Source organism: Pongo pygmaeus, chromosome X, assembly GCF_028885625.2.
Source record: "Pongo pygmaeus isolate AG05252 chromosome X, NHGRI_mPonPyg2-v2.0_pri, whole genome shotgun sequence".
Classification (NCBI taxonomy): Eukaryota; Metazoa; Chordata; class Mammalia; order Primates; family Hominidae; genus Pongo; species Pongo pygmaeus.
This window is the reverse complement of record NC_072396.2, coordinates 128,986,788-129,009,446: the sequence shown is the minus strand read 5'-3', so window position 1 is coordinate 129,009,446 and position 22,659 is coordinate 128,986,788. Positions and strand designations below refer to the sequence as shown.

Sequence of the window (22,659 nt, the reverse complement as noted above, 5' to 3'; positions counted from 1 at the left end):
GCAAGAGTAAAAGAAAGCCATAAACCAAACCATGGCAACACTCATGTATTAGGAGTTCATAGAGGAGAAAGGCCAGCGTAGGTGATTGAAAAGTAATCATGGAAGAGAACAAACAAGAGGAAATTTCCAGGAGGTGGTGATCATGATTTTCAAATATCACAGAGGAATCAAATAAACTATGGATGAGAAGAGACCATTGACTCTATCAATTACAAATTTTAAGCAGCCAATTTCTGTACAGTAGTGAGATTGAAGCCACATACCGCATTGGATTTGAAGAATTGGTAAGAGCTAAGAAAATGGAAACAAAAGGTAAAGTAGGGTTTTGAAATGGGACAGTAGATTGAGAGCAGACTGAATCAGGGCAAAACTTTCATATGAATTGGAAGGCAAAATACAAGGGAAACTACATTAGTGAGGAGGTATACACTAGACATCAGGATAGTGCTGTGAGTGACAAGAAGAAACTGACAGACCCAGTCAGAGATCAAGTTGCCTTAATGATAAAGTATATAGAAATACGCAGTGATAATCACATAATTCGGAAGAAAACAACATGATCCCATACAACAGTACAGGCTTCCCAGGTTGCCAAGTCCCAACAAGGACATAGAGCTTCGGATTTTTTTTTTTTTTTTTTTTTTTTTTTTTTTTTTTTTTTTTTTTTGAGACGGAGTCTCTCTCTGTCGCCCAGGCTGGAGTGCAGTGGCGTGATCTCGGCTCACTGCAAGCTCCGCCTCCCGGGTTCACGGCATTCTCCTGCCTCCGCCTCCCAAGTAGCTGGGACTACAGGCGCCTGCCACCACACCTGGCTAATTTTTTGTATTTTTAGTAGGGACGCGGTTTCACCATGTTAGCCAGGATGGTCTCGATCTCCTGACCTCGTGATCTGCCCGCTTCAGCCTCCCAACGTGCTGGGATTACAGGCGTGAGCCACCACGCCTGGCCGAGCTGGGGATTTATTAATCCTCACCTTTGGGATGAGGATTAAAATAAAATAAAAAGTTTGCCTTTGGTATTCTCACAGTACAGGTGATATTATATCCTCCCACTCTTATCTAAAGTTGGTTCTCAAATATACATCATATTTCCGATGGCAAGCACCTGTCACTGGCCAAGACACAATTATAACTCGAACTTTTTATCTCTATCTGGCATACAAAAAACACTAGGCAGTCCCTTGTTACTGAAGAAGATACTTAATAGTGACATATGTATGCACAGAGCTTGCATTGACAGCATAGATGCTAACATGACTATTTCCAATTCAAACTATCAAAATATCAAGTACAACATGATATTAGCTTCGTAAGTAAATTGAATTTCTTCTGGCATAAAATAGTCACAATCTGATATTTTTCTCACCTTTCAACTAAAATAATTGTTTTTATCTATGACAGTCTAATCTTTCAAATTTTGTCATTTACCATAGTGAATAGTATCATTAACTTAGGTAATTTTATGGTAATGTGGGTAGTTGTGTTTTAGTAGATACACTTGTAGCTAAATACTTTTTCTTGTCTGTCAAAATCAAAAGGCTCAGCTATTTGATAATGTACTGTATATGTATGCATGTATGTGTGTGTGCGCGCATATAGGCACATGTGCATATATAAGTATGCATGCATAATTTGCTATTGTCCAAAGTATTTTCACTAGTTATCTCATTTCAAACTGTAAACCCTGGAAAGTAGACATCATAGAAACTATGCCCAATTTAATGGTAAAATAACTGAGTCTTGGGAAATTTTAATAACACATTCATGTGGAGCATGTGTTATTAAATTATTAAAATTTCTTGGAGCAAGATTTGGTGTTGGAATGTAAGTCCTGTGCAAACAATCCAATGCTCTTTGCACTATAACAATTTGTCTCTGGTATATAAAGAACTCCAAGTCATCTCTTTTTGTCTTTCAGTGAATATTTATGGTTCGGTTAAGTTTCCCTGCCTGGAGATATAATCTAGTTTTTGTTCTATTTATATTAAAATCTTAAATGCCCAGGAAACTGGAGCATTCTGGTTAATTGGATTTGATGGTTAGCTTAAGGTTAAATAGAACTTTTTACAAATTGCCATTCTTGTTGAAAATCATTCTTAAATATGAATCTACTTTCCATTTTAATCCAAATGTTCATAATTTAATCTTTTATAATTGAAAATCTTATAGTACATCAGGGTTGCCATTTAAACATGAGTTGTTATTGTAAAGTGTTCTAGGTATAAAGGGATGTTGTAGAGTGAACAAAATGTCTAGTGGTCCCAGGATATCCGTTGCAAATTTTTAATGGCCCCATGTGAGTTTTTGAAAAAGCACTGGATTTACAGTTAGAAATCTTGAGTCCAAGTCCAATTTCACTATTAAATAGCTATGTAACCTTGATATCCCTTTCTTCTTCTCAACCTCATTTTCCTCAATAGTCAGATGAGGAAATGAAGCTAAATGATATTTGAGGTCCTTTCTGGCTTTACATACAATCTCTGTCATTCTGTGACTTGCTTCATGTCTCTTGCTCCTCCACTGAAAGAATCCTGCTTAGTTGAGCTTTCCAGTTAGTAGGATTCTGCTTAATTGAGCTTTCCAGTTAGTTGGATTCTAATTAATTGCAAGTTTACTAATTCCAGGTGAGGTCCCCAAACAAGTGAGATAGATTTAAGTTGAGCAGTCATGATTCTTTCTGAATTTCCTATAGGCAAGAAGAACTGAAGAAGACATCACACTTCCCTTTCTGTCAAGGGGTAGTGATGATGGCAGGCAACTATAGGTAAGGAGGCAATGTTAGGCCAGTGCAAGACTAGTCTATGAAGTCATTTTTCCTGTTATGCAATAGGTGCTTGATACAATTTTGTTAAATAAATGCATTTTTAAAACAAAACCCTTTGTGAACCCAAAATATCTGAGACACATCTCAGTCAATTTAGGAAGTTTATTTTGCCAGGGTTAAGGATGCACTGGTGACACAGCCTTAGGAGACCCTGAAAATATGTGCCCAAGGTGGTTGGGGTACAGCTTGCTTTTACACATTTTAGGGAGACTTAATACATCAATCAATACATGTATGATTTACATCATTGGTTTGATCCAGAGGGATGGGACAACTCAAGGTGGGGAGCTTCCAGGTCATAGGTAGATTTAAACATTTTCTGTCTGGCAATTAGTTGAAAGAATTATTAGTAGAAAACAATGTCTGGGCTACAATAAGGGGTTGTGGAGACTTAGGTTTTATCATGCAGATGGTGCCTGCTTTAGAGAAAATAGACTGTATATGTTTCTTATCAGACTTAAGGTCTATGTTGATGTTAACACTGGAGGGATATAACGAGGCATGTTAGACTCCATCTTCCATCATGGCTTGAATTAGATTTTCAGGTTAACTCTGAAATGCCCTTGGCCAAGAGGAGGGGTCCATTCGGATGATTTGGGGCCTTCAAATTTTATTTTTGGTTTGCACCTTTATAGTGACGAGATTCAAGATGCAACACCTTGTATAGAAGTCTACTCTGCCTTGGGTCATACTGTGAGGCTGCAGTACAATTTCAATATCTTCCTTCATGTTGTCATTCTCAGTCTATGACACAAATACAGCTTCATATTATGTTTCCTATTGAAAGATAAAAATATAATCTGGTTTAAGTTACAACCAGCCATTTCTATACTGCACCCTGTGAATCCATGATGATATTTGTTTTCTAAGGGTAGACAATGATGCACAGAAAAAATAAGTCCAGGTTTAATATTATATTTGCCAAGTACAAAAGCATATTTAGAGGTCAGCAGAGTGCATGAAATCCCTATATTCTTGACGTTGACCTTACCTTGTTTATCTCTCTGTGCTGTCCCTGAATAATTAAAGTGAACCAATGTGTTTCTTCTTTGCACTCTCAAATCCACACAGCAGGGAACTAGGGAGAGAAAATTTTAGTGGAAGGCAGGCCTGCTTTCCACAAATTCTCCTGTGCTCAAGTGGAATTGTAGTTACTAAGCTTTAGAGCACAGCACAAAGCTGAATTTGACTGTTTCTTCAGTGACCTAACCTAAGAGAAGTTAATGTTGTTTCAATTGCTATGATTATTATATATTCTGCATATTTTAATCAGTTCAGGTTTTGGATTTATGCCTCATGACAGGTTCATGAGGGGTGCAGTTTAAAAAGCAATTTTTTTTATTGTTACAAAGATTTCCTTGTTTGGTCAGTAAGGGTAAATGTTTGAGGCAATTATCAGTGAGTTATATATGCTCTCTGGCCCTAGGGTTCAGGATATTTGTTTGGATAATAGACCAATCCCAAGTGCAAATAGAGCATCAAGGAAGAACAGCTGTGAGCTTGGGGAGGAAGATAAGATCAGGAGTGCCTGGCATGAAAATCTTCCTCTGGGAGTCTTTACAGAGTGACAGATTTTCTCCTATAGAGATGTAGAATACTTCAAAACTTCACGTTCCAATTGGATGAAGAGTTTTAGACAAATGGTTCTCAACTTCACCACTATTGACATTTTGGGCTGAATAATTTCTTGTTACGTATGTCTTGAGGAGGTGGACTGTCAGGATGTTTAGCAGCGTATCTGACCTCTACCCACTAGATGCCAGTAGTATCCTTCCCCAAGTTGTGATAACCAAAACTGTCTACTGACATTGCCAAATATTCCCCACGGACCAGTTGGTCCCCTGTTGAGAAACACTTTTTTTGTAACCAGTTTGAGAAACATTCTTTTCCATCGATGTTTCCCAACTTAGTCCTGGTACTGGTAAGACAAAATCTATTGTTGCTGGCTCACTTTTTACTCAAACCACCCTTCAAACTCTTAATTTCTTTTTTCCCTTCCCATCTTTCCCTCCTCCTATTCCTTTCTTCCAAGGCTTTTGTTAGAGGTTTAGACAATTCTCTAGTTTATAGTTTGGGATAGAAACCATTAAACTACATCCATTTAAATCTGAGCCTCTCCGCATTGCTTTGCTTTTAATACAATGGCAACTCTTCATATAATTTTATCCCCAATTAACTTGTCATATCCTGCATTTCTATGTGAGAGTCTTAAGCAAGAGAAATATATTTTTGACACATTGAATATATACCCTGTTTGTACTATACTTAATTGACTTGTTTTCTGGTAATGCATAAAGATGGAAAAATACAGTGTGTCATTGCTGACTATTTATTTAGATCAAAAGTAAACAACCTATAGCAAAGGAGACCAGAGTGACCCCTGAAGCAACTAACAAATAATCCTCTAACCTTGCAAAGACAGCCATATCTATCTGTAAGATTTCCTTTCTTACTCTGTTCCTTTCTCTTCTCTTATACTCTTCATTCTCCCTATGTTCACTTTTTATCCTCTATTTCCTGCCTTACTTTAGACCTGCACTATTTGGGGGCATGTCTTAGCTCTTCTGATATTGTTCTTTGCAAAAAGCTTACAAGGACGCAGAAACCTGAAAGAAAATGGCCCATTTGGAGATGCACATAACATAGGATGGCTAGAAGTATAGAGGGCATTGGAGACAATAGCAGTAGTGAGGCTGACAGGCCCGCAGAGGCCAGGTCATGACGGACCTTATAAAAGTAGTACACTTTCATTTCAAAAATAGAAAGGACACGGATAATCACCAAGAAAAATAACTACAACTTCCATCATCCAAAGATACTTACTATTAAGATTTCCTTTTGTTTTCTTCTAGGTCAGATGTCTGTGGAATGGGGATTTGGGGTTGTATTTTGCTTTTGGTTTTGTGTGGGAGGGGACAGCACATAATTGTGGTTGTACTATATACATGAACTCTGTTTCTTGCTCAACATGGAAAATTATCTAGTTACTGGGAGCAGAAAACCTGTAAAACTAAATTAAACTTTTTAAAGGTTTCTTTTTAAGATGCAGAGTAATGTCACAGTGAAAGAAAAACACAGCAAGTACAGCCAGGCCTAATGAAAGATGAAACTCTCTCCATCATTCTATTTCTTTCTGGGACCAGATGATGTCTCATCTTTTCTTCTCTCTAGAGATATGCTCCATTCTCAAGCTTCACTCTAGATGGGATTTCTTTGTCTGTTCCCCTATAATGTTGTAAATCCAGCTCTGGCTCAACATGACCTTGCATCTTGGCTTCCCCAGTTGTGTGTCTATGTCTAGATTTCTGAGTGAGAAAGAGAATACAATTGCCTCTAAGTTTGGTTATCCAATTCTGGTCCAATTAACTATGGCTGCAGGCAGTGGGGAGTGGGTATAGGGAGATCATGGATGTCCTGTCTAGGTCTCTGTGCTGAGAGACAATGATCTACATATCTAATATGCTTATGTGGTTACCAATTCTTTGGATTTTCTGACTGCATAATATTCCATGGAATGAATGTGTTACCAGTGGAAGAGATCTGAGTTACCCTGACCAGCAGCATATCCATATGGGTCCGTAGCAACTTCAGTGCCTGCCTCCTCAGAAGAAAGAATTCAACTGAGGGGCATAAAGCAGAAAAAGAGACTGAGGCAAGTTTCAGAGCAGGAGTGGAAGTTTATTTTAAAAGTCTTCAGAACGGAAAGAAAGGAAAATTTACTTGGAGGAGACTCAAGGGGGCACCTGAAGGTCCAAGGGAGAAAAGAGAGCAAAAAAAAAGGTGCCTTTAACTTTGATCCCAGGGCTTTATAGGCTCGTCTCTTTCCCATGATTCTACCCTTAGGGTGGGCTTCCTGCATACTCAGTGCGTTCCTTACCATTTGGAATTGAGCACACCCAGTGTGTTTAGGGAGTTATACACATGCCCATCTGAGGCTTTCTTTCCTTTTCCAGTGGCGTGTACCCGGAGGATCATACTTCGCTATTTTTGTCTCTTCATGTGCATGTCCAGGAAGTTGCCTCTCCTTGGGGCCTACATTCAATTAACATTTTGATGTTAACAGGTGTGGACTATCAGGAAATGGCACCAGCTGCCAATTTGTCACTGTTTAAAAGGCAATGCAATAATTGCTAAACCATCAATGGACATTTCTAGTGGGTGATAGGGAGAGCCCTCTCCTGCCCCACTCATGCCTATTTACCTGTAACGATTGTACTAGGCTTCTTCCATATTTGGGTCTGCTTTTTTCTAGCCAGTGGATGAGGAAGGAGATTGGGGATCATGGGTGGAAAGTTTTAGGGGTCAAGCCTTGAAGTGTCAAACATCACTTTTGCTCACACTTTACATTTCATTAGCCAGAACTCAGTCGCAGGACCACACCTAACGAAAATGGTGGTTGGGAAATTGTAGTCTATTTGTGTGCCCAGGAAGAGAGGAGAACATGGATGTTGGTGAGAAGCAGTCTCTGCTTCTGGCTATCTGTTTTATTTTGAGGCTATTTCAAAGGACAGTCATGTGTTTCGCCAGCTTGTTCTTTAGAGAAGAAAAATGTTATGCTGGATAGATTAAGGGACTGATTTGAGTGGCATTTCTTATGTTATTTTATGACATTATAAAATATTCTTACCTTTAATGTACATGTATGAATAAGTCTTTCAAAGAAATAAAAGCTGATAAAAGCCAAATGTTGATCAAGATCCTTCAAAAGTTGCATTAGCATAATGATCTAGATTTTCAACCTGAAGTGTTTAGTGAGAAACTCTTAGGCTCTGTCCTTCTTGTACTTCTTTGTAATTAATTTGAAACTTTTTTTATATAAGATGTCCTTATTGAGGTACATTATAACTCAATAAAAATAAATGATACAGAAACTGTATCATGTCAACTGGCTCGTAAAATAAACCAGGAACATACATGTCTGTAGAAAATGAAGATGAACAGGAGTCTGAGGCAGGAGAATCGCTTGAACCCGGGAGGTGGAGGTTGCAGTGAGCCGAGATCACGCCATTGCACTCCAGCCTGGGCAACAAGAGTGAAACTGCGTCTCAAAAAGAAAGAAAGAAGAAAGAAAAGAAAAGAAAAAGAAAAGAAAAGATGAAAAAAGAGGTAATAAAAGTGTATAATACTCTGCCCACTACCTCCTCCTGTATAAAGAAAAAAATAACCATAATAATCCAAGTAACCAATGAAGATCAATTTTATAAAATCATCGGTTTCTCTGTTGAGTAAAATTGGGAACTGACTTTCAGCAAAGGGAAATGTAATTGAGTTTCTTTACAAAATGAAGGGTTTTCTTTTTTTTTAAGTCCTAGGAAATTTAGAGTCTGATTTACTTTTAAATGTATAGTCACAAGTATTTCCTGTGTCACCTGTTTGTTCCCATTTTGATTAGTCTCTGTTAGGGAATGAACTACTGAAAACTATAGGGTGGCATTCCATTATTCCTCCATAGGGAAAATGTATGAAATTGTAAGAGGATTGATAAGCTCACCTACCAATAGCTTTCCACATTATTTTGTAGTTTAAAAGGATTATAGCTTCCACACCATTATCTCAAAACCTAAATTAGTATTAAATATAAAGAGAATGAAAATATGATAAGCTTACTTATCTAAGTAAATAATTTTTATACATTGGCCTGAGCCTTTTAATACAGGAACATTTGCATTAATAGAAAATATTAATTTGGTATTTACCCTTCAACTGATATAGAGTTTTTTAATATCAAATTTTAAATTAAAGTTGGGTTAACAGAACATGGATCTAACTTGGAGAAGGAGAATGAAAGGGTGACTTGAAAGGGCATTATTATGAAGAGAAGCATTAATTATTTATTTTAATTAGTTTTGAGGTCTACTAAAGCAACTTGATCAAACATTGTAAAATATGTAGTATATTCTTTCTATACCATTTATGCATCTATGCCATTACTCCTACTTTCAATTTATCTCTAAACATCCTGTTACAGAATGTTGAATTTATATTTAGTTATATTTAATTTATATTTATGTTTATATTAATTGACATGGGAAAGTCCAGTACAGTACTGCATGAAACTTTTCTGATGTCCCCCACATTCTAAGCTGGGAGCCATGACAATTACCTCACTTTCACAATGATGATAAGTATGTATCCTCCTGATATCATTTGATCATTTCTGTAATTTTAAGAGTTGAAAACAAATTCCATAAAAACATATTCAGTGAAATATGAAGTTTATATGTATTCATCTTTGAGAAGAGAAATATCAGATGATCAGGTGAATTAAGAAGATCGTGTTACCTTAATGATTAATATTATGAGTGATATTGTAGGCTAATATGTACACAGTTGTTAAGTAAATGGGTTTTATTATTCACGCATGGATTTTAAAATATTATTGAGTGCCTGCTGTTTATTATGCACCATTTTAAGCACTGAAGATACAGTAATAAATAAGATAGGCATTTCTACTTTCATGTAGCTTACATTCTAGCAATCAACAAAACTGAAGTTGATTCCCAATTCTGCCTTTTACCAATTGTGTAATCTGATGAAATTTATCTAATCCTAATATCTGATCCTCAGCCTCCTCACCTATGAAATGCAGATAATATCATCTACCTGATAGGATTATGGTGAGGATTCAGTGAGAAAAAGCACATAAAGTACTTTAGCAGAGTACCTGGCACATAATAGATGTTCAGTAAATGGACAGTGATGTTGCCATTATCATTAACAGCAATTATCTTTAAATTACTAGTATATTTATTAATAGTAATTCTTTCATTACTAAAATATCTCACAAGAAGACATGAAATGTGAATCAACTCTTTCTTTGATTTATTTATTTTAGATTATGTGAAAATGAAATGAGCGCATATAGTTGTTTTTACATTCAACAAGCCAAGAAATATTTGCCCTCAAATAGAACACTTACCTGAGACTACCCAACCTTTGTTCCTTCTGCATAGTGATTCAAGACCCATTTAGAAGAAGCAAAGGCATCATACAAATCAATATGTATTCATCGAGTACCTCTGAAGTAAGAGACAATGTACCTAGAAATTAAGACTGTTTCCTGTCCTCAAGGAATATGCAATCCAGAGATAGTTGACCAGATAGGGCAGATATTGCTTCTGAATAAAAGAGGAGAAGGGATGATAACCACTGAAAGGTTTAAAAAGGATCTCCCGGCCGGGCATGGTGGCTCACGCCTGTAATCCCAGCACTTTGGGAGGCCGAGGCAGGCAGATCACCTGAGGGTGGGAGTTCGAGAACAGCCTGACCAACACGGAGAAACCCCATCTCCACCAAAAATACAAAATTAGCCGGGCATGGTGCCACATGCCTGTAATCCCAGCTACTCGGGAGGCTGAGGCAGGAGAATTGCTTGAACCCAGGAGGTGGAGGTTGCAGTGAGCCGAGATCACGCCATTACACTCCAGCCTGGGCAACAAGAGCGAAACTCCGTCTCAAAAAAAAAAAAAAATTTTGCAAATCACGATAGTAACGATCTAGACTAGAGAGTATTTCTATTTGAGAATATATTATAGAACTAAGACTTAAGCCTAGGATAATTAAAGCTTAGATAGGTATCCAGAAATTCATTTAAAAGCTCTTAAAATTATGAACGATGTGGACGGAGCATAGAATTTTTATCAACACTTGGCATCCGAGGTTTAGAAGCAATATGTGGACAGAGGTGGCTTAGTATTTGAAAGAAAGAATCACAGGGCAAATAAAATGAAATTCTCCTTTATATAGTTGTTAGTAGAGATGTTGAGGTTGATATCTTTGCCAGTAATGACTCTTTTCCACAAAACAACACTAAGTATTCTTGTTAGAGAAGAAAATGGGGCTGACCCAGCATGGCATTTTCTTGTGTTTTTTGGAGGCATGAGAATAAATACCTATGAATAGTCATTTAAGCAAAAGTGATATACAAATACCGAAAAGCGTATGAAAAGATGTTCAAGGGCGGGTGCGGTGTCTCACGCCTGTCATCCCAACACTTTGGGAGGCCGAGGTGGGCAGATCACTTGAGGTCAGGAGTTCAAGACCACCCTGGCCAACATGGTGAAACCCCGTCTCTACTAAAAATACAAAAATTAGCTGGGCATGGTGGCAGGCACCTGTAGTCCCAGCCACTCGGGAGTCTGAAGCAGGAGAATCACCTGAACCTGGGAGGCGGAGGTTGCAGTGAGCCGAGATCGCGCCACTGCCCTCCAGCCTGGGCGACAGAACAAAACTCCATCTCCAAAAAAAAAAAAAAGAAAAGAAAAGATGTTCAAAATCCCTATTCATCAGAGACATGCAAATCAAAACCACAATGAGATATCACCTCACACGCATTAGAATCATTACTATTAAAAAAAAGAAGAAGAAGGAAAATTACAAGTATTGGTGAGGATGTGGAGAAATTGGAACCCTTGTACATGGTTGGTGGCATTGTAAAGTAGAAACCGCTATGGAAAACAGTATGGAAGTTCCTCCAAAAAGTAAAAATAGAACTACTGTATGATCCAGCAATCCTACTTCTAGGTATTTATCCAAAAGAAATGAAAGCAGATCTCAAAGAGATATTTGCACACCTTCTATGTTTACAGAAGCACTATTCACAATAGCCAACAGGTGGAAGCAACCTAAGTGTCCATCAGTGGATGAATAGATAAACAGAATATGGTACATACATACAAAAGAATATTATTTGGCCTAAAAATGAGGGAAATCCTGTCAAATGCTACAACATGGATGAACTTGGAGGACATTATGTTAAGTGAAATAAATCACAAAAACACAAATACTGTATGATTCCCCTTATATGAAGTATGTAAAGTAGTCAAAATCATAGAAACAAATAGGAGAATGGTGGTTGCTTGGAAGAGGATAGAAAGAATAATTGTTTAATGGGGCTATACATAGTGTTTCAGATTTGCAAGGAGTAAAAGTTCCAGAGATCTGTTCTATAACCATGTCAATAATACTTAACATTACTGAACTATACACTAAAAAAATTTAACATGCGAAATTTTATGCCATATGCTTTTTATCACAATAAAAATTCATTTTATAATTTGTTTTTAAAGGAAAAATACCTAAATTCTACTATGCTATCCAAATAGGGTTTGGTCCTATTAACTTCTAGTCTTCTTGTTTTTAAAAACCCAACCTCAGCTTCTACTGGAAGCAAGTTGAATTCCTTCTTCTGGGTACAAAAATGAGTCAGATGCTTATAGCTAAGGGAATATAGGTTTAGATATGTGTCTCATAAGAATGTTTACAAGATGTAAAAGAAAAAAATCATTGGTTATTTATGCATCTGTTGTTAGAAAGTCATAGATTTCTGTCTGTTTCCTATAGAATTTTAAGTGCCACATTAAATCACATTGTTTAGTGCTAGCAGATACCCTCAGAATTATGTAGTATGAGGGGTTTAAAAATAGAGAGCACATTTTCCCCATTTTTATAGATGATTTTAAAATCCTTACAGGGGCATTTATTATATTCCCATTTACCACCACTGGGTCTCATCATTCTTGAAGATTTTTTTTCAATTTCTTTATAAGCCCATTTCCTTTTGGTAATATCTTGCCTTTCCTTTTTAAATTTGAATTTGAATATTAAAACAGATGCAAAGAAGAGTACTACTTACACGTAAACTCTTGAACTGCCTTTTTATCATTTGCTCTGTGGAAAAAAACCCAATTGTATGAAATTGATAGCAACATTTTAGTATATCCTCAGGTCCCCAGGGAAAAGCAATGTGCTTAGACAGATGATCTGATTTTATGAGCACATAGCTAACATCTAGCACTGAGCATTTGTCTTTATGCTCCTGCTTCTTTCAGGGACTATGAAAACACATTTAGGCACTAGTTTGACTTTCCAACAATGGACTGCAAAGCCTATGACAAAACACATCATTTGCATTGCTCTTTTTCATGGTGCACAACAAAGTATAGATCACTTTCAGCACAGAATCTTAATCTGAGCTTGTTAATAGGAAAACAAGAACCTTAGTACATGAACTCATTTTATTATCTACCCTCATTGAGAACTGTGATTTGGATTCCACTCAAATAAAAATTAGTTTAAATGTTGTTCTGCTGCAACTGTTGAATTTATTCATTATGCTGTAATATTTTACTTATGAAACTGCATTTGGAAATCCTTTGGTGTACATCAGGATGAAATTACAGGGCTCAAGGATATTGATTATTGCTTGTAATTGCCGTCATAATAGCCAACAATTCTCTGTCTTTTTTTTTTTCCTTCCTTCTGCCTCTTAATATTATACCAAACCAAATCAATATCCAACATATTGGAACACTTACATTGTCTCAAAAATCCAATTATTCTCCTTCATAAATATGCAAAAGATTGAAGATTTTATCTCCAAACATGAAGTAAAGGAACCTCATTCTGCTGGGTTTCTCCTTTATCCCATAGGACCATAACAGAGTGTTGCTGTATCGAATCCGTAATATGTGACATTTTGTCACCTCCAAAGTAACCACAGGGCAGGAGTGGGGAGGTAGGGAGGCTACATCACTACACTGCCTATATAGTGCTACACTTCTTGCTCACTAGTAAATGAAATGGTCAAAGGGGAAAAAAACAGTCTGGGAGAGTTAAGCAGACATTAAAAAAGAAATTCATCTTTTTATGGTGCAGTGGAGGTTATTTAAAAGCCTTAAAGTAACAGCGCAATCAAATGAAAAGAGGACAACTAAGAGTCACTTATTCATTAAAATATACATAATCTTATTATTATTTTTATTTTGTTTCTTCATTCTGGGGATAAATTAGGTGCCTTTAGAAGCAGTAGTAACTCTTTTAGGTTCTCATCAACTAAAGGGTGGTTTCTTTGTAATGCTTACCCATTCTTCCAAAATAGTTAAGACAGTCTTTAAAATTTACTAGAAGAACATTTGACATACCGAAGAATAGATGTGTATTATGTAGTACTGTTTGAACAGATAGTATTTGTTGGGCCCAGGTCAGTTAACCCAGATGATTAGAACCTGATGCTAATCTGGTGAAGACTGTGGTTGTCAAGTAGCATGGGGTAGTGTAAATACACTATTTTGGAAGCCCCACATTTCAGTTTCATCCATGCCTATTAGCTAGCTATGTTATTTTTAAGTAAGAAAGTTTCATTCTCTTGGCCTCAGTTTCCCTAACATCAAAATGAGAGGGATGGGCTACTAGATGATTTCTGAGGGTCCCTTCCAACTCTGTGATTCTGTAGCCACCATTCTCACATTCTTGCTATTAGTCAGAAAAGGAACGTAATAGTGTGGCTCAATTAAACATCATCCTCATGCCAAATTCAACACAAAGCATACTTATTCTATGCCTCAACAGGCCTGTATTCCCATCACAAACAATACACTATGTTATAGTATATTGTATGAGAGCAGTGGCTCTGCAGCCAGACTGCCTGGGTCTGAGTTTAAACTCAGTTTAATCAATTACTAGCTGTGGGGCCATGGAAAAGTGACTTAACCTCTCTGTGCTTAGATCGTCTCATCTGTAAAATAGAGATATCGACTGTAATAAAGTTGTTATGAAGATTAAATATTATACTTTGTGAAGTATTTAGAGCAATGCCTGTCAAAAATGATCACTCAAATGTTATCTCTTACTAACATTATTATAATAATTACTATTATCACCACTCTACTCCTACTAAACCTCTTTGGGTCTCAGTTCAGTCATCTAGAAGATTAGGATAATAGTATCAACTTCACAGACATATAAGGATCAAAATTGGAGACAAAGTGCCTAACTTGGAGCCTGGCCCATCTAGGCGCTCAGTAAATCACATTAACTTAAATGGAACCAACTATTCCTGTGGTTGGTGTTATCCTGTAAATGTTTTCCACTCCCTAATACTCATGAATCTTTTTTTTATCTTAGTTACAAAATCAATACAAGCTCAAGGCAGAAAAGTTCAGAAAATACCCCTACCATACAAAGGTAACATAAATTATTATTTTCCTGTGAACATATGTACTTTTTTTCCTTTAAAAATTGAATAATGTTGCCCATACTCTTTTGAAGCCTGCCTTTTTTCACTTGGTAATATCTGTAAACACTTTTCCCAGTGAATAGACAGTCATTTGCCACACAATTTGTAATGATTGTGTAGTACTATATTATGTGTTTATAAAATAATTTATTTAATGAAATAGCAATTACTGGGCATTTAGATGTTTATTTTTTGCTATCATAAATAACACTGCAATGAATGGCTTCTTATATGCATTGTCATACACATCATTTCCTGAGGAAAAATTTCTATAGCCATAATTATTGCATCAAAGAATAGGCATTTTTAAAGTCATTTGATACGTAATGCCAAATTGCCCTCCAGAAAGACCTGTGAATCTGTACTCCCCTCAGCAACCCAGTCCTTTAAAACATTTTTAACCTCATGATACTGAAGCAAAATTCTCTATTGTGGGTATTTTCCGTTAACATTCATACAGGGTTTTTTTTATCCCTTTAAATACATATGCTTTTGTTCTTTAGATATGGAAGCTAGAAGTCAGTCTTAAAATAATGTTAGTAATTTATGCATTTGTGCACACGTTACATGTACAAGGTGATGTTGGCTTTATGCTTAGTGAAATTTTTTGTTGTACATTAAAATGTAGCACTCGAATGTGTTTTGTTATTTTACTGCCCCAGATAGTACGGTAGACTGCTGAAGATTAAAGACTTTGGTCAAGGCGATGAATATGCTAATTACCCTGATCTGCTCACTCTACATGTATATGTATTGAAACAATACTATGTGATGCTGGTAGGCTGGGGGAAGTCCCCAAATGCTGGCGGGATCTTGGCCACAGCTGGTGTCCAGGCTCTTGACACTGTTGCAAGAATGAACTCAAAGACAAGTTGGAAAATAGTGAAAGTGTGGACATTTATTGCAAAGGGAAATGTACACACTCAAGAAAAGGGAATATAAGTGTACTCAAGAGAGAATCACCCACAAGGGGGTTTGGAGCTGCTACCTTCTGGGGTTTGTTTATTCAAGGGGTAGAATATTCATGAAAATTCCTGTAAAAAGGTGGAGATTTATCGGAACTGTGGTGCCACCCATTTTTACACCAAACATGGGTATTTCTGGAACTGTCGTGGTGCTGGTGGGTTGTGTGATTTAGTATGTTAATGAGGATATAATGAAGTCTGAGGTGAAACCTAGGTCAAATCTCGCACCATGTTAGGTCCAGTCAGTCTTAGCCAGCTTGGTCCAAATCCTATTTTTCAGGGTCTTAATAGCCCATAGCCTCTAATCATGTGAAACTGCTGCCTGGAATTTTTTTATTCTCCTGCAACCACCCTATATTATTCCTGTCTCATATGGACCCCATAAATATATACAATTGTTATATATGTCAATTAAAGATAAAAAAGAAAAGAAAAAAGTTTATAAAAAATGATTGGCCGGGCACAGTGGCTCATGCCTGTAATCCTAGCACTTTAGGAGGCTGAGGTAGGTGGATTGCCTGAGCTCAGGAGCTCAAGACCAGTCTGGGCAACATGGTGAAACCCCGTCTCTACTAAAATACAAAAAATTAGTCAGGCAGGGCGGCAGCCTGTGGTCTCAGCTACTTGGGAGGCTGAGGCAGGAGAATTGCTTGAACCCAGGAGGTGGAAGTTACAGTGAGCTGGAGTTACAGGCTGGAGTGCAGTGAGATCTGGAAGTTACAGGCTGGAGTGCAGTGAGTGAGATCGTGCCACTGCACTACAGCCTGGGTGACAGCGAGACTCTGTCTCAAAAAAAAAAAAAAAAAAAAAAAAAAAAAAAAAAAAAAAAAAAAAAAGATTAAGGACTTTGGAACCCCAAGTGACCTAGATTCTGATTCTGGCTCTGTCCTTCACTTGCTAGGTGAATTTGGGCAAGTTGTTTAACCTCTTTTAGTCTCCATTTCTATAAATGCACAATGAGAATAATATTATAGACTATTTCATAAGAGTAAAGAGCAAATGAGATACTAATGAGTGTTCAGCACAACACTTGGCACTTAGCAAGTATAAAAGTACTTTTATTTATTTGTCGTATAAGTATAAAAGAAGTATATGTAATTTTATTTATTTATTTATTTGTTTTTGGCAACTCCCTCCATGTGAATACATTACTACTGTTTACAAAATGCCCATATTACAATAGTCATGAACACTCAGTAATCATTCTTTAGTAATTCAAACATGACAGTAGCTTGACTCCATTTGCATGAAGTTCTACAAGAGGCAAAACAAGTGTATGGTGGAAAAAAAATGCAGAATAGTGGTTTTCTCTGGGAATAGAAATAGGGATTTACCTAGAAAAGACAGAAGAGAACTTCTTGTCTTGATGGGAATGTTATACATCTTGATAGGGGTTTGGGTTGCATAGGTGACAGCATTTGTCAAATCTCAGCAAATGTGCACATAAAACTGCACATTTTATTGTGCATAAATTTTACATTAAAATTTGTAAAAATATCAAACTAGCTAATAATATGTGAGTTAAAATATATGAAGGGAAGTGTACTGATGTATGCATCATACTTCAAAATGCTTAAAAACTAAAAACTGGCCGGGCGCAGCTGCTCACGCCTGTAATCCCAGCACTTCGGGAGGCTAGGCGGGCGGATCACTAGGTCAAGAGATGGAGACCATCCTGGCCAACATGGTGAAACCCCATCTCTACCAAAAATACAAAAAGTAGCTGGGCATGGTGGCGCGCACTGTAGTCCCAGCTATTCAGGAGGCTGAGGCAGGAGAATTGCTTGAACCTGGGAGATGGAGGTTGCAGTGAGCCGAGATCACGCCATTGCACTCCATCCTGGTGACAGAGCGAGATTCCATCTCAAAACAAAACCAAACAAACAAACAAAAACAGTAACAAAACAAAACAAAAAACTAAAAACTGACGGATGGAGAGAAGAATGGAGAAATGAATAAGTATGTGACAAAGTGAATTCAGTCAAATACTAACTGGAATCTAGTTAGTGAGTAATGTTATAACATTCTTTCAACTTGGCTGTATATTTGATAATTTTTATAATAAAATGTTGAATGAAAATATGACTGTGAAGCTAGTCTCTAAAGTTTGGTAGTGAGGATAATCTCAAACACTGGTGTCTAGGCCATTCTAATGATCAAAATGCCTAATGATGCATCTCTGTTTTTGAATCAACTCTTGATGATAATATTTAATGAAAGGGAAGGGTGTAGTGTGTAACACCAAATGTGGAATGTTAGCACTCACTAGCCAGCAAATCGGGGAACACAAGGCCTGTTTCTTAAAGGTCTAGATGAAAAAAGAAAAAAAAAAAGACAAAGAAAAGAGAGAGAACAACAAGGAAAATTTAGAATTATCTCTTAGATATATGAAAATGTTGCTGAGCTCCATCCAGTTCTCTTGAGCTCGGCTACAGCATGATTGTTTGAAATTAATGGAGTTTGTGTTTTTGTAGCAACTGGCTTTGGTTTTTATAGCCCAAACTTGTGTTTCCTTTTCACAGGCATTTCCTGTTCAAACATGGATCTGGTTCCTCTGCGATCTTCAGTGCAGCCAGTCAGAACTACCCTCTGACATCCAATACCGTGTACTCGCCCCCTCCCAGGCCTCTTCCTCGAAGCACCTTTTCCCGACCTGCCTTTACCTTTAACAAACCTTACAGGTGCTGCAACTGGAAGTGCACAGCATTGAGCGCCACTGCAATCACAGTGACTTTGGCCTTGTTACTAGCCTATGTGATTGGTAAGTCCTTTTTGTCATGCCTCAGTTTTGTTCTTAATCAAAGTCTTGTTTTGCTTGTGGTGGGAATGGGGTTTTTCTCTCGATTATGGCATGTGCAAATTTGGACCTAAGCTTAGTATTATAACAAATTGATTTTCTTCTTTTTTTTTTTTTTTTTTACTTCCTAACCTTAAATACTGCTGAGGAGAGTAAGGAATGCTCTTTGAGAAGAAATATTTATATTACTAACACAGTCTTATTGATCGCAATTACTGTAGTTAACCATTTTCCCTTCAATTAAAAGGTTGTTATGGTTTTCCCATTAGAAGTCATAAGTACCAATCTACAATAGCTTCTTAAATTACAGTTAAACAATAATATTGCTACGGAATTTTCAGGTAGCAATTTCATTAAAGCTCCAGTTATTTGGAAGCTATCAGAAAATTCAGTACATAATTTCTTCCCAAGAATTCAGATTTTTACACTGTGACCAAAAAATGTATTCTTATTTCACTAGGTAAATGACTGCAAAATTGTGTGGTTACTATGTCTTGAAAAGTAAAGCAGAGAGCAGTTATAAGGTGCTCTTTCCACTTTTAGGAAAAATGTTGCTGTTCTTGAGTCACCCTGATTAAAGTCACCCTCATTTGGTAGCAAATTGTATTGATTTTTCTGGATGGCATTTTATTGTGACTGAATATTAATTTACTTTCTTGAGTGGTTCTGCAGTCTAAAATGTAAACTGACTTAAGAAATGTGTGTATTTTGTGGCAGCACTATTCCTAGAATGAATAGAATGTCATTGTAGAAAACAAAGTCTATCCAAGTATATCCCTAGTAAATTATTTTCAGGTTTACCCCAGTTACCTATTTGAAGCAGATTTACCCACTAAGAGACAATGAATACGATTTTGAGTGGCAGATAAAAAGAAACTTAGACTTTCTTATAAGTAATAAAGTACATTTGGTTGATTCCCATTTATCTAAAATGAGAATAATCCAAAAGTTCACATAATGAGTTTGTGTGGGCATCATAGACCAGTGGATGGTAAGTAAATAAACGGCTATATTTTGTAGGGAGGTCACTGATGATGTAAACAGTATAGGATTATAGCCTGTGCTGATGTTCATGATTCTCTCTTTTATATTTTCATCACACAAGCTGAATATATTTGAACAATGCTTCTATTTAACATGGATTATATTACCCTATAATATCAATACTGTGTCTTTTATCTCAGACATTTCAGGATAACCCAACATGTGTGTTTATTTGGTTTGTAGTTACCTGTAATGAGAAATACTGCTGAAGGGATGGAGGCGAAGGATGAGAAAGTTCTACAACTCAAACATGATTTTCATATATGATTGAAAACAAGGAATAATATAAAAAGTTTAAATACATTAGAGTCCCTTTAAAATGGTCTTGCTCAATTATGAGATAAACTTTTATATGGGTTATTTTCTATTAACTTTTACTATATAGAGAGATGTTTTAGATACAAGCCCTAACCCTTGGTATAAACAAACTCAAATAATAGCAAGCTCTTTATTGAGGTTTATACCATGTTTAATACTAATTTTCTATTTAAATTTATTATTATGGCCACTCCCATATCAAAATTTTGTTACATATTCTGAAACTTGTTTGATTCTGTTGTATATTTATTCATTTCATCAGCAAAAGTGGAACATTTCAGTTATTTCAAGGACTGTCTTTTTTAATAGAATAAACAATGGCATATCAATTTGGCATGGAAGTAAGACAGTATAGTTCAATAGTTATTAACACAGATTTTCCAGACCTCTGCCACTTATTAGGCATGTTTCCTTGGGCAAGTTACTTAACCTTTTCAGGTCTCCACTTCCTCATCTGTAAAATAGGCTTAAAATCGTACCTATAGCATAGGATTGTTATAAGAATTAAATGAGTTAATATAAGTAAAGCACATGGAGTAGTGCCTGAAATATAGTAAGTAGCCTATAAATGTTAAATATTATCATTAATATTACCATTGTTACCATCATAATCATTATTCATGATTAAAATTCACTAGTTCAAAGAATTAACAATTTTGTTCATGGCTGTATCTCAGCACCAAGAACAGTGCCTGGCACATGTAAGCCCTTTCAGTAAAAGTTTGTTGGAAAAAAATGAATTATGCTAAGCTCTTTACTTGTATTAGCTCATTTAATTCTCACAACAATCCTTAAGGATAGGTATCAATACATATGTATTTTATAAATGGGGAAACTGAGGCTCAACAAAGTTAAGAGGCCACATAGAGGCCACTTTTGAGATTAAGAGGGTGCCTTGCTAAGAAATAAGGATGCTGAGCTTCAAGCCAGAGCAGACTGACTCTTGAGTGCTAGGCCTTGCTGCTCTTCTGGCACTGAAGTAAACTTTATAACTTGTTTACTTCTCAGTCTACTGAATAAATCCACCAGATATTTTTTCTTATTAAATTACAAATTCAATTAGATATACCAGGTCATCTATTCCCATGGTGAGTGCCACTAAGATTGGTTGATTGGTGAGCAATATTTGTTGAAATCATTTACTGGGAGATTTTTTAGATGCAGAAATATCAGGCTAAATGCTGGCATAGTAACTTGAGTGGGTTCAATATGAGAAGATGTTTATGGCAAACACTGGAACTTTGTTCCTGGTTCTGTCATGAACTGGACATAATGTGACTGGATAAGTCAGTAAAAATCTCTCTTGATTTATCCCATCTGTGCCATATTGGTGACCACCTCAGAAGGATAGAGTAAAAATTCATAAATAGGCATTCAGGTGAAAGATGGCACATAAGAGCTGTAATATACAAGATGATTTTTAAATGGCTTTCTGTGGTTGAAATAAAAAAGTATTGTATTTCAAAATATGAAACCATTTCATTCTCGACTATTGCTGAGTCTGTAAGTCATCATTTTTTTCAATCCCCATTTGCAGTTGCTGTATAACCCAAGTAAAATCTTTCACTGAAACTGCTTGCTGCTTCTGTTTCCCGTGCAAATTCCTTTCTGCTATTTCATTTTCCTCTATTATCCATTATACGTAACCTTTAGATACTAATGGCTGTATGCTGTGCTGCCCTCAATCCACTAGGGGAAATCACATCGATATCAATGGGACATCAATAGTCATTCTGTGTATTATAGCTCTGTAAGTGGTCGTTGGAAAGCAGTGGAAATCCAGCACGTGAAAAGCCAGAGCTGGGTTGTTCAGCCAACCAGTCCTATCTCCACACCTACCTACTATACCTTTTGGATTAGGGAAAAAAAACATTCCTTTGAATAAGTTTTGAGTTCAAAAAAGTTGGTGAAGAGAGGCATGGAAAAATACTGATTATATGAAGATACCATGGAATGGCTATTGTCATCACTTTCTCATAAATCTGTAATATTTTCCATCTGAATCAAAAAGTATGTCCTTATGCTTCATCTTCTCTGATATTTTGGCATCAGTGATGTATCAGTGCCAGTCAGAAGCACATTTGCTTGAATTTACAAATAAGCCATGTGAAGTAGTAGTCAGGAAGACAGATGACCATATGCAAGGTGTCAAGAGAAGGCGAGGTTAAAGTACTTCATCAGTGGTTGTGAAGGGCACAAACACAACTTCTCTGGCAATCTTTGATGTTTTGATCAAGTTTCTTCACAGTCAGCAGATTGTATAAGAGGCTACAGAATCTCACATGCATAGAAACTCACATGAATACATTGTGCCTGGGGTCAAGTGTGCTGTTACATTGAATGAGCTGAAGAGTAGAGGTTTCTGGCTCTCGTACCCATTATCATTAGTTAATGACATGGATGATCCTTTTCCTTTGCCATGAGATTAGTAGCAGTCCATACCACCTTCAGGGGATACAGGTAGTATTCCAACTGTGCAGATGAAATAATTTCAGTCCATAAATCTTGTCATGACATACTATATAGCCTACATGTAGAAAGCTGACCACAATGGATATTAACAATATAGAACTAGAAGAGATAGAGTTTTGTACCCAGTTCTCTGATCCAAAGGTTAGAGATGAAACTATTCAAGAGGGCAAAGGGCCTACTTCATGTTGCTTTCTGCAGCAAAATTCAATAACATAGATTCAAGT

The 22,659-nt window shown here is 36.7% G+C and overlaps 1 protein-coding gene across 2 annotated transcripts in view; it reads left to right on the top strand.

Annotated features, from left to right (window-relative positions):
• The window catches only part of TENM1 (teneurin transmembrane protein 1), a 498,370-nt gene that overhangs the window by 146,800 nt on the left and 328,911 nt on the right, over positions 1–22,659 (top strand). For both annotated transcript variants that reach the window (XM_063659976.1, XM_054472526.2), the window contains exon 3: positions 18,327–18,565. In XM_063659976.1, coding sequence (XP_063516046.1) covers positions 18,327–18,565 — 239 coding nt within the window. The remainder of the gene's footprint in view (positions 1–18,326; positions 18,566–22,659) is intronic.